At 42.9% G+C, this 13,159-nt stretch overlaps 1 protein-coding gene across 1 annotated transcript in view; it reads left to right on the forward strand.

Annotated features, from left to right (window-relative positions):
• TXK (TXK tyrosine kinase) overlaps positions 1-13,159 on the forward strand; it is a 60,886-nt gene that overhangs the window by 11,850 nt on the left and 35,877 nt on the right. Inside the window, exons 5-7 of the mRNA XM_075544975.1 lie at positions 5,510-5,564; positions 9,477-9,556; positions 11,032-11,159. Of these exons, the coding sequence (XP_075401090.1) occupies positions 5,510-5,564; positions 9,477-9,556; positions 11,032-11,159 (263 nt within the window). The remainder of the gene's footprint in view (positions 1-5,509; positions 5,565-9,476; positions 9,557-11,031; positions 11,160-13,159) is intronic.

A 13,159-nucleotide genomic window follows, 5' to 3' on the forward strand; every position in this document is an offset into this window, starting at 1 on the left:
ACATGAGAAAAATAATAAGGTTGGCAGATTGGTTCATTAGAATTAGGACTGTCCCTACGTATTTTATAAATTTAGTCATGTAGGAGGCCTGGTGGTTCAGTGGTGAAAGCCCTCGGTTTCCAGTGGGAAGACTGGAGGCCTGAACTCACCAGCCGCCCCATGGGACAAAGATGTGACGACTGACTTATGTAACAACAGTAGTCTTGAAAACCCAACGGGAAGGTTTTATTCTGTTCTATAGGATTGCTAATAGTTGAAGTGAGTCAGGGGTTTAGGGGATGTGAGCCCACCCACCTCCTATCCACCGCCACCCCTCTTCACCACCCCTCCCCCCCCACACACACACACACACTGACACTTATCTTGCAATTAGCATATGCTTCCAGCAGATGGTGGTACATAATGTGTGTGTTAAAGTATTAAGACAGGCACTTGTAAGAGAACCTGATAGTAACTGTGGGACAGTTCTTTCAGCTACTGATTTAAGCTCATCTGAAGGCCAGAGTCAGCATATCTCTCTCCCCAAATAAACCAAATTCCAAAAGTATTGGTGAAGAATCCAGCTAATCTATATACCATCATTCTATGATGGTGTAATGCTACCCATTGGACTGCTAATCCCAAGGTCAGCAGTTTGACCCTGCCAATCACTCTGTGGGAGAAAGTCAAAGTTTCTATATTGTGAAGAGTTGCAGTCATGGAAACCCACAAAGGCAGTTCTACCCTGTACTATAGGATCGCTCGGAGTCAGCATCAACTTATTTGATTGTTTGTTATATGTGACTTTATCCGACTTCTCCATTCGATATGTAGTTCCCACACAGGATCCCTTTTCTGTTCTGCCCTCCCTCCCTTAGTCAGCCTTATGTCCTCTGCTGATCCCCATCACTTATGTCTGTCCCCAGATTCCAGTCTCCATCCGTAAAAGGAAGCCCTCTGGTGGTTGAACCCATTTGTCTTTAGGAATCAGATCCACAACCATCACTTCTAGGGGAACCCAACAAAAACAGGACTTCTTGAAAACCAGACTTGGGAAAGTTTGAGATGGACATTTTGCCAAGAAAAAGAAGATTTTCGTCCATATCATTACTTCCATATGAGTACCTCAGGGGGTTCAAAAAGTTCATGGAAAAAATATCCATTCTTGTTCCTTGCCATTTTTCCACAAACTTTCTGGAGCCGGTCTCCTATGTAAATGGACCTTACACAGTGTCTAAGTATGAGCAAAGAAAACCCCATCGATGTTACTTTCTTTCCTTTTGTTTTTTTTAATTAATTTAGATTATACAGTTTGTTCATATTGTTGATATTGGATTATTTTGAACTAAATCATATGTTTCTGGGGTTAGTATAGAAGCCCTAATGGTGCAGTGGATTAAGCATTGGGCTACTAACTGAAAGATTGGCGGTTCAAACTCACCAGCCACTCCGTAGGAGAAAGATGTAGCCATCTAACTCCGGGAAGATTTATATCCTTACAAATCCTATGAGGCTGGTCTGCTCTTTCCTGTGGGGTCATGATGAATCAATCAACTCAAGGGCAGTGGGTGGGGTTAGAAAAACCATTTGATTTCCTTGGCTTCTGATTTATGCTCTTATTCTATCCCCCAAATCAAATTATTTCATTCCCAATACTCTAACATCAACAACTTGAATCAATTGTTATCATGAGTCCAGGACTACTCTAAATTGCTTAGTAAGAATGCATCTACTTGAAAGTCTTTCTCCTCAATGACTCCAATTACCAGAAGACTGATATGTTTAATGTTCTTGCTATTTACTTCTTTAAAAGGTTTATAAGATATAGTCATTATCCTTACTAAAATAAAAACACTTGAGGCACTGTCAGGTAAGCAATGGACTGAAAGCCATATCCATCACTAGTGTCTACTGGCCACTAACTGTGCGCCAGGTACTGTTTCCATGACTCTGCAGAAATCACTGCTGCACATCTCACACCGGGCTTAGCAATCAGAGAAATCTGGGCTCAAATTTTGGCACCAACCCTGATCAGCTCTGTGTAAGAGAAGTTATCTGATGTTTCTGAAACCTCTGGAATGTCTACGAAATGGAGACAATATTACCCATAAATCCCTATCTCAATAGATTCTAGCAGCTGTTGTTATTATTTTATTGACCTGGCAGGAAAAGCATTTATGTTTCCGTCCACATTGCCTACTCACACCAGGTCATTACATTCCATAGTCACATTTACTTGAATCATGTGAGCTGTTCAATCTATAGCAACAGTTCTTGCTTTCAAAGAACACGGGGAAACACTTGAAGATATTTGAAGAACCCCTAATTCACTAATAAATGCATAATTCTAAATTGTGGAATTCTGGAGGAAATGTATAGGGTACTGGGGGAGAAAACAATTTGGGGTGCGACTGGAAGTGGGAGAGAAAAGCCAGTTGCTGTCAAGCGGGCTACCCTCTGAGCTGCTAACTGTGAGGACAGTGGTTTGAACCCACTTGTCTCCCTGCAGGAGAAAGATGAGGCTGTCTTTATCCAGTGAAGATTTAAAAGTCTTGGAAACCCAGAGGGGGCAGTTCTACTTTGTGTGATAGGGTCGCGATTAGTTGGAACTGACTTGATGGCTGTGGGTTAGTTTTTGTGAGTTTAGTCAAGTTGATTGTGAATCATGGGGAAGGGGAGGTACTTCACATGAGAGACGGTGTGTTGGTGAAGAGCTTTCTGAGGAAGTGATTTGAGGCCTGACCGTGGCAGGAGAGAGGCAGCCGGAAATAGAGAGAGGAAATAAGCTGGGTCAGTGTGGGCTTCTTTTGTCTCAGTGGAACCTTTGTCCATAGAAATATTAATGGTCACTATGGTTTTAAATTAATATCCAAATTAACAACACTGAAAAGTAAAACTCTGATTTCCATTTCATGAAGCCTTCAACTTGAACTTGTAAACTGGTATTCTACTTATAACTATTCAAAAACAATCACCATAATTTGAACTGAATGGACTAAATGCCTTTAAATTATCAGTCCTAATTTGGAATGTCAGTCAATTAAATTTCCAGAACCATTTTGACTTGCATTAATAAACTGAATAAATTCAATTCCCGTTTTTGTAAGTACATTGACTGCCTGCCTAGGGAAATTTACAAGGGTCCCGGGCATTCCCAAAGTCGCTGAAGAATGCTGGGAAACTATGCAACGATACATGTCTGTGAGCTGAGTCCTCCTAAATGTTCCAACTTAGTTTTAGAATTAGTCAAATTCTCTTCCACCACTTTAAATCGGTTGGAAATCATTTTTGCATGTTCAGCCGGAAGTAAAAATTAGATGTGTCTAATTCTCGTACAAAGACTTATTGTCATAGGCACCCTGTGCACAACAGAATGAAACACCGCCCCATTCTACACCGTCCTCACCACCCTCCCTACTTGTGAGCCACTGTGCCGATCCATCTTGTCAAGGGCCTTCCTCATTTTCACAAGCCCTCTGCTTTACCAAGCACGCTGTCCTTCTCCAGGACTGGTCTCTCCTGACAACAGGCCCAAAGTGCAGGTGACAGAGTCTCACCACCCTTGCCTCAAGGGAATATTTTAGCTGTCCTTCTTCCAAGACAGATTTGTTTGTTCTTTTGGCAGTTCATGGTACTTCTGATATTCTTTGCCAGCACCTTAATTCAAAAGCATACATTCTTCGTCGGTCTTTCTTATTCAATAGCCAACTCTCATTTGAATAGGAGGCAATACAAATATGATGGCTTGGGTCAGGCACACTTCAGTCTCCAAAGTCAAGTCCCTGTACATGTTTCAGGACTTATTTCAGTGAGCCGTACTTATTTTTCTCCTTTTCATATCAAAAGTTGTACAACTCAGTCTGTGGAAGCCCTTTAGTTCAGTTCCCTGTATCTTTGACAATATCTTATATATTTGCAAAATTTTTCTCCTTTATAGAAGAGGCTTTGCTTGACTTGAAATTCCCTTTCCAGTATGAACATTTACATACAAGTGCTAAACAATGTTCACAGCTTAACTCTATAGCTGCTCTTGTTCCCACTAGTGATGACTTGTCAAATTACATTCCCTAGGACTACCAGATTCCATCTATATACATATGCCTTGTTCTCTGTGTCTCCTCTATGTTCAATCTCATTCTCAAGTTAAGGGTATTAGTATTTTAATTGCTGACTCTTATAACTTAGGGGCAACTTTACACCAATGGAGGTTAAAACCCCCAAACCAAACCCATGCCATCAAACCTCTTCCAACTCATAGTGACCCAATCTATGGCTTCAATGCCTTTTAAATCTTTATGAACACAAACAGCCTCAATTTTCTTCTGTGGAGTGGCTGGAGGCTTGAACCATAAACTTTGTGGTTAGCAGTGAAAATGATGAGAGGAGTGGAACCATGGAAACAATTCCACCCTCAACCTCACAGTCCAGAGTTTCATTTAGCCCCCGCTGATGCACCCACTGAGAGTCTGTGGCTACATGTGAATTCTTCCTTCCACCCACCAGAAAAAAGTATTTTGGGTTTACTCCTGTTATAAGGTTTCTGTTTTGTTTGGTTTTCTTTTTAACTTCTCTTGGGTTTGATCGCTTTTCTTTTATCTTGCCCTACATTTGCTGAATGATTAGATATTGCCCTATCAAATGTTATGTTTAAATTGTAATATGACTTACTGAGAGTTCCAATGTAGTTTGATATTCTGAAGCTGTTTCATGGAATGTTGCCTGCAAAGCAAATGGCAGAATCTGAAGGAAACGAGAAAGGGCTTGGGGAATTTGAGGAAAGAAATGATCCCATGGTGGGTGGAGCCTAGTGAGTCAGTGAAAGAAAAACAAGGAAGGTTTTGGGGGCAAGACCGCCTATTGGTTGCCTTACTTGCTCTGCCAAAACCATCTCTATTATGAGTTAACATGCTCAGGACAGTCAAATCAAATGACAGCATGCTTTAATTTTGTGAGGGGTAGTGTAGTCCAGGGAGCTTTGCTGGTGCTATGGAATAAGTATTGAGCTGCTAATCACCAGGTTGGAAGTTCGAAACCATGATCTGTCTCATGGGGAAAAGATGAGGCTGCCTGTGTTCATAAAGATGTGCAGTCTCAGAAACCCTAGGAATTTGAAGTAACCTGACAGCAGTGAGTTATGACATAATGTATATAAAAGGAAGCTTATGGGAAGTTCCTGAAGGGGTGGGGGGTGGGATTATTTGCTGAAATTGATTTGTTAACCACATAAACTTCTTTAATATTGACAGGAGATTAAACTATTTGAAATTATATACTAAATATGTGTCAAATTGTTAAACTGAGATATTAAAGAAAAACAATGAAAAAAAGAATAAACAATGTTGATTTGAAATGAAAAATACTATTAAGTAAAATAATTGACCCCATAAAACATTTTCCCTCCTCTGAGTCTAAAACAACACATTTGCTTATATCAGTTTTTGAGTAAGTTCTTAAAGATAGAAATGAAATACTTTTCCTGAAATAAATGGAATATACAATTTTAAATCATTTTTTAAAATTGCTTTTACAGGTGGTACCATAAAAACATTACCAGAAACCAGGCTGAGCGTCTATTGAGACAAGAGGTAATTCAATTTATTCATGCTTCAACCTAGATATTTCTGAGAGAGCTACATTCCAAAGATTCTTAATGAATCAAAAAAGATCATGACCTCCTGTTCTTTTAGTTCTCAAACACTATTAAAATTTCATGCCAATTACATGTTTTCTGAAAAAATGGTAAATCAGATAATATTTTCAATTGACTCCATCCTTTCAGAAGTGTGGTTCTACTGAAATGATTTCAACTCTGAATCACTGAAATGTCTTCATTCCTTCTAAAGTATCCTCACCTAATAGTTTGTGTGTGTTTTTCAGCCACATAATTGTTGCCAAAAAGTTGGCTTCATATTACAATCCAACCTCCTGAACTTAGCTTAGGTTTGTTAAAAACACTAAAATGTCAAAATGCAAGGCATTGGACTTTTTTTGTTCTCTGGGAATGGAGGAACCAAAACATTCAGCTCAGATCAAAACTACTCACTTAGGTCAAAACAAAACCGCAGAGAGTTTAAGTTTCCAACTGACGGTAAGTAGTAGCTGCGGATAAATGTTGAGTCAAAACTGGAAATTAGGTAAGAGCTATCTGTCAGCTATTGAGGAAATCTGAAAAATATGAATGAGGAAGATTCAAGAACTAAAAATCCAATGCCTCTAATGATCAGCACATGGGAGAACAGACAGAGGGTAGGAGGGACATCTCCACTCTCAGGTGGTAGACATGGAAACTGGAGGACAGTCTTGGCCTCACTTGCTGGGAGGAAACTAAGCGTCATGTCTGCCTGTTGTACAATTGTTGGTGACCATCTGTGAATTGATACCAGAGAGTTCAGCATGAAGAAGTAAGATAGTAGGACAGGTAGGCTGAACCAGGGCAAGAAACTCCAGTAGCAAGTTTCCCAGTAAGCAAGCTGGTCATAGATCAAAGGCTATGATCACTAAGCTGAACCAACTTGCCAGCTCAGCACCAGGGTCCCGGTGTCTAAAAGGATGCCAGAATAAACCCAAGGTCCACTCTCTTGTCGGAGGTGAGGGCTAGGGAGGGACTCACCTGACAAACGCCCGAGTGCCCCCGAACAGATCAAACCAATAGGACATTTGACCATCATACTTTCAAAAAGAAGTTAAACACTACAGTTATCTGTAATCTATAGTTCAAGTTCGCCTCCTTATCTTATTTGTCACCCCTCCCCGCCCCACTCCCCAGAGGGATTCACAATTTGAAGGTATTGTTTCCATTTTATGTGTGCATTTTAACTTTTATTGTATATGTATGTCCATAAATAATCTATAGGAGTCCTGGTGGCATATTGGGTTGTGGGCTGGGCTGCTAAGCACAAGGTTAGCAGTTTGAAACCACCAGCAGCTTGGGCGGGGGATAGTGCAGGGTGGGGGGAGATGAGGTTTTCTATTCCCATAGAGTTACAGTCTCAGAAATCCACAGTGCCAGTTCTACCCTGTCCTGTAGGGTCATTCATGGTCCGAATTAACCCAATGTTAGTGAGTTTATTCACTTGTTTGTTTTTATAAACTATCTATAGCATTTCTTCATGTGTTTTACAATGCTGATCTAAACAATGTATTTTTAAAATTCACCCAGATGGCTAGATATAGATCAAATACATCCTATTTAATGGTTTGCAGTATTTCATTGCATGACTATATTTAATTGTATCCACACAGCTATTGCCAATCATTCAAATAGTTTCTAGCTTGTTACTAATGCAAAGGGATCTGCAGTCAACTTTCTTGTAAATATTACCTGTATATCTTCGTGTGGAAGGGTTTCTGTGGGTTAAGTCCTGGAGGAGGAATCGTTGGTCTGTGCAGCACTGCTGTGAGTCCAAGGTCATGGTGACCCTGTGTGGGAGAGCTGTAACTGTGCCCTGCAGGTTTTTCAATGGCTGCGTTTCCACAGAGACATCTCCAGGTCTGTCTTCTAAGCACCTCTGAGCAGGATCCAAGCTCCCACCTTTGAGTTAGCAAGGGAGCTCTTAACGGTTTGGAACATCCAAGACTTTGGCATTACTGTGTATATTTATGGAACCAATCATGAGATGGCTCTGGCCCAGGCAGCGCTTCTTTCTACTGTATGTGGGGACACTATGAGTCAAAACCAACTCCAGGCATCTAACACCGTCCCCGACACACCGTTTGGAAGCACGACTCAAGGTGATGGCGCTGGTGCACCTTCTCACCGGGAACAAGATAAACCGGCTGCCTCCTTCTTGCCAATAGTTGCTGGCTACACATTTTTTTTCTTTTACAATTTAATTGTTGAGAAACGGTACTTAGTTTTTTAAATGGACACCTCCTTAATTACCAGTGAGAGTTGGCATATTTTTATGTGTCTATCAGCCAATTGGAACATGCTGGTTCGTTTTCTTTTGCTCACTTACACAAATAAAGTGATTGCTATTAAAATGTACTTGCTTTTTAATGTTAGTCGTGACACTAACATTACTTCTGAGGACTGCTCCACTGATAGGAGAGGTTCTGATGTCTAAACCAAAGGCAAATTCACTGCCATTGAGTCAAGGAATCTCATAGCAACCCTATAGGAGAGAATAAAACTGCCTCTGTGAGTTTGCAGGACTGTCGCTCTTTATGGAAGCAGAAAGCCTCGTCTTTCTCCCATGAAGTGGCTATTGGTTTCCAACTGCTGACCTTGTAGTGAGCAGCCAAATGTGTATGGACTATGCCACTAGGGTTCCTTCTGATGTATACCGGTTTCTTATCGTGTTCTAGATCATTCAAGTTCTTATTTGAATGTCCTAGAGTTAAATAAAAGGATATGGTAAAATGTACGCTTGTGGAGTTTGCCCTCGGTGTCTAGCTTTATTGCTGTGTGCCCAGTGAATATTGTTTGCTCTCTTTCCACTTCGGAGCTCACTAGAGGGGTTCACTGCACAAGGCTGCGTCAAAATCTAGTGCCGCGGAGGTCCCAGTTCACACACACACAGGTTCAGTTCAAAGAAAAGGTGTTTGCACACGTCTCTGCGACCAGCGGATGACAGCGGAGCCATTCCCTCAGTGAGACACGGTCTCGGTGTGTGAGTGCCTTCACAACAGTCCAATCCCAATGCTGTCAACAGGCCAGGGGCGTCCAAAGCAGAAAGGTCCGTTCAGAGGCTAAGCTGACCTTTGTGGGGCTTCCAAAGGGATGATCTTGATAAATGTTCTCAAAGACATAAGATGACCACATGAGTTTATTAGGAACTCTTACAAAAATTGAACACTATATCAGTGAGGAAAAGACCCAGAGAATTGTGCTGAGAATCTCTTCCCTCATCACAATGCATCCACTCGTTCGTCAAAGAAAGCAAGGAGTGTGTTATGAGAGTTTTGTTAGGAAACCTTACCCCAGCCACCCTACAGTCCTGATCTTGCACCTTCCGAATTCTTTTTGTGCCCCAAACTCAAAGAACATATGAAAGAATTGGTTTAATGCCCGAAAGGATGCCAAAGCTGTTGTTTTGACATAGTGCAAATCAGAGAGTGCAGAATTCTTTGGGGATGGGCTAGAGAAATAGAAATCATGCCTTCAGAAGTGTCGATTGCTAGATAGAAGCTGTGTTGAGTAACATAAGTGAACATTTTGACATTTTTGTTTAATAAAGCTTTCTATGACTTTGTAGCAATATTTTTGACTTACATGTAATAATAATAATAATGAATAATAAATTTAAAATAACCAACTAGGACACAAGTGTGTCCAGTCCAAAATGTTTAAAGAAACATTAGGGACAGAGATTGTAAATACTCAGATATTATAAATTCTTAGGTAGGCATGACTTCGAAACTCATAAAAGAGAAAAGATGGTGTGTATTATGAAAACAGTTCTCTAGTAAATCATTATAGCTTTGTTTTCCATTGTTGAGTTGGTTAGTCTTTCTAAAAAAGAATAAACTTGTCTAATGAATGGATTTTTCCACAGTCTAAAGAAGGTGCGTTTATCGTCAGAGATTCAAGACATGTCGGATCGTATACCCTTTCTGTGTTCATAAGAGCGAGAAGGTAAGAAATTATGATTTGGGTGACTTTACGAATAACGATTTCTAGGGAGATTGCAGCCTATCTCAGGGAGAGTCCATCACTTGGCGTGCATAGCAAGAGCCAGCACAGGGAGAAATTGGCCCAGGACACAGGACCACCAACTAGAGCAAATTCTGCGACACTAGATAGATGTCCTTTCCCTCCCCTCCCCCCTCTGATACTTCCAGTGAAGGGGTTAGATTGGGGCAGCTGTGCTAGGCTTCTTTGCGTTCGTGTGTTCTCTGGGTATGGGAGCTCATAGGCTCAAGGCGAGGAGAGAGCAGCTGGAGTGTCGGCAACCCAGGAACAACACGTTCCGTGAGCACTGAGTAAACACCTTCCTCCTGCTTCAGTGAGACAATTCTGAGCCCCTCAAAGGTTCCTAGAGGTCTGAGGCTCACGTGTCCTCAGGGTGCTTACTGCTGGTAGTTGGTATTGTGTTGGTTCCGACTCATGACAACCTTATTTAGAAACAGATGAAGATGCAGCCTGGTGCTGCACATCCTCGTGATCGCTGGTGTGCTCATGGCCAAAGTCCATGCAGGCACTGAGCATGTTGAGGGCCTTCCAGTCTAAGGGGCTTGTTGTTGGTTACTATAGCCTGCTGTGATTCACAGGGTCTTTACTGACTCACTTTCAGAGGTAGGCGGCCAGGTCTTTCTTCCTATTCTTTAATAGTCTGGATGCTCCACTGAAACCTATGAGACATCAGTGAGTGACGCTGCTCACAGGCTTTGAAATAGGAGTGCCATAGGTTCCAGTTTCACAGCAACATACATGTACTCACTCACTCACTCACTCACTCACCCACTCACCCACTCACTCACCCACTCACTCACCCACTGCTATTGAGCCAATGCTGACTCACAGTGACTCTGTAGGGCAGGGTACAGCTGCTCCTGGGAGTTTCTGAGACTGCAACTCTTTACAGGACTAGAAAGCCCCATGTTTCTCCCGAGGAGTAGCTGGCGGTTTTGAACTGCTGACCTTGCTGTTAGCAACCCAATGTGTAACCACTGTACGACCAGGGCTCCTTAAAGTCATCACAGAATGATGAAGCGACCGAGGGGCAGCGGTTACTATTACACCCTATATATGTTTTCCAACCTTCCTTCATTCCTGCCTTTATTCCCCTAGAGAGCAATCATCCATTCCTTCCCTCACCCTCGACTTGCTGTTTTATGTTCGATTAGAAAGCAGACGTCAAATGTATGCTTCCAAGGATCCAGTGTGCGCGCTAGCTTTTCGACACTGGACTTGCCATCCAGGCAGCCCTGCTGGCAGTTATGCTGGGAGTCCTGATGAGATCTTTGAGGGGTTCCTGAGAGGATGAGACACCTGTTTTAGCCAATGTGCCCTCCAGCAGGTAGTTTTGGGGGTGGAGTTGTGTTGCTTAATTGACTTAGTTCCTCTGTGAGGTTTTGCTTATCTGCGGTTTCACATTTTATTGATCCTAGAAGTACTGAGAATTCCATCAAGCATTATCAGATTAAAGAGAATGATTTAGGACAGTACTTCGTGGCAGAAAGACACCTCTTTCAATCAATCCCTGAACTGATCCAGTATCACCAGCACAACGCAGCTGGTAAGTCCCGAACTTCCCACTGGGAGTGCCTTGGAGCCAGACCCTGGCAGGAGTGCAGCTCTGGCCTCTGGGACACGACAGAGGAGCACATCTTTTTTTCAGAAATTGTTGAAGAACTTGAGACACAACCTGCCTTCCTGGCAATTCTCTTTTTTCATGAATGCCTCTGTTTTTCTCAGCAAGGGCAAAGTCCAGTTTCTAACATGTCTTCCAACTTGGGAACATGATGGATGGAGATGCAAAAAGACTCTTTTGCTCTTTTGCACTAGTTCCTGGCCTCTACATGAGGCCCTGGTGGCGCAAGGATTAAGCACTTGGCTACTAAATTAGACCTGGCAATCTGCTCCCACAAGGATTACAGCCCAGCTGGGAATGGAGTGGGAGCAGGGAGGTGTTAGACACAATGTGACATCAGAGGCGTCTTTCTCTGGGGCTTTTTGCAGATGGGGACACACCTCTGCTCTTCTCACCTGAGGTTTTCTTTCCTTGGAAGCAGCGAACATCTTAGGGAAACAGAAAACACCATCCCATTGGCAACTTGGCATGGGATCCCCAGGCCCCTGCCAGCTCCTTGTTGCCTATTGTTCCCTAAGGAACCCTTTAGCAGAAATCCCATCCAGGCTAGCCCCCTGATTGCTTTCCAGCAGGGTGGATTGTTTTTAAGATGTCAACATCCTTTATGCAGCATCCCTGTGAAAGGTCACAAAACCATGGTTGGTCCTTGGCAAACACATTTGTAATTGACGCAGATAAGTGGGACATTGAACAAAGAAGGCTGAAGAAGGATCTATGCATTTGAATGTGGTGCCGGAGAAGATTGTAGAAAGCACCACAGGGCCAACTGATCAGTCTTGGAAGAAGGGTGCCCGGGGGCTCTCTGGAAGCAAGGGTGGTGAGACTTTGTCTTGCCCGTTTGGCGCAAGTTGTCAGGAGAGGGCAGTCCCCGGAGAAGGCCATCGTGTTTGGTAAAGTAGAGGATCAGCCACGGAGAGAAAGGCCCTCAATGAGATGGATGGACACCGTGGCTGCCACTATGGGCTCAAGCCCAGGAACAATGCTGAGGATGGCACAGGACCAAGAGGTGTGTAATTCTCTTGTGCATAAGATGTCTATGAGTCAGAACCCACCTGGTAACATCTAATAACAACAACACCGGTCATAGGAGCCCTGGTGACATTGTGTTAGGCTCCTAACTGCAAAGTCAGCAGTTCAAAGCCACCAGCAAGATGGGGCTTGCAACTCGTGTAGAGTTGCAGTCTTAGAAACTCACAGAGGCAGGTCTACCCTGCCCCCTAGGGTCAGAATTGACTCGATGGCAGTGAGTTTGGATTTGAGTTTTTTGACATATAAAGGCACATGTAGTGGGTGATGAGTTTGACTGCTAACACCAAGGTCAGCAGTTTGAGACCACTTTTCTCTCTGTGGAGAAAGACGAAGCTTCCTACTGGTGTCAAGAGCTACGATCTTGAAAACCCACAGGGAGAGTTCTATTGTCATATAGTCGCTGTGGATTGGAATAGTCTGATGGAAGTGAGTGCGATCACAAATGAAAGTTTTCAAACAATACTTCTGGCTTCTGGTGTGATCACCGTACCAGACCTTACAGAACTATGTGTCCTCTTCTCAGGAGGAGCCCTGGTGATACAGCGTGTTAAGCATTGTGCTGCTAAGTTAAGCCCACCAACTCCTCTGCGGAAAGATGAGACAGTCGGCTTCCTTAAATATTGACTGCCTCAGAACCCCTAGGGAGCAGTTCCACTCTGTCCTATAAATTGTAAATCGACTTGATGGCAGCGGGTTTGGTTTGTTGTCCCCAACTCCGAAGACGAGTTCACCGTGGAAATGAAACAAAGGACCCAAAAATTTGTTGGAAGAAGAAGGTGACTAGAAACCAAACCGAAGAAGGGAATCCTATCATCCTGTGTCTGGTCCACCAACTGGGGCAAAGGCTTCTTGTTTTGTTGAACCAGGACTACTGCCCCGGTGCAGGGGCCCTGGTG

This window comes from Tenrec ecaudatus, chromosome 3 (assembly GCF_050624435.1).
Source record: "Tenrec ecaudatus isolate mTenEca1 chromosome 3, mTenEca1.hap1, whole genome shotgun sequence".
Taxonomy (NCBI): Eukaryota; Metazoa; Chordata; class Mammalia; order Afrosoricida; family Tenrecidae; genus Tenrec; species Tenrec ecaudatus.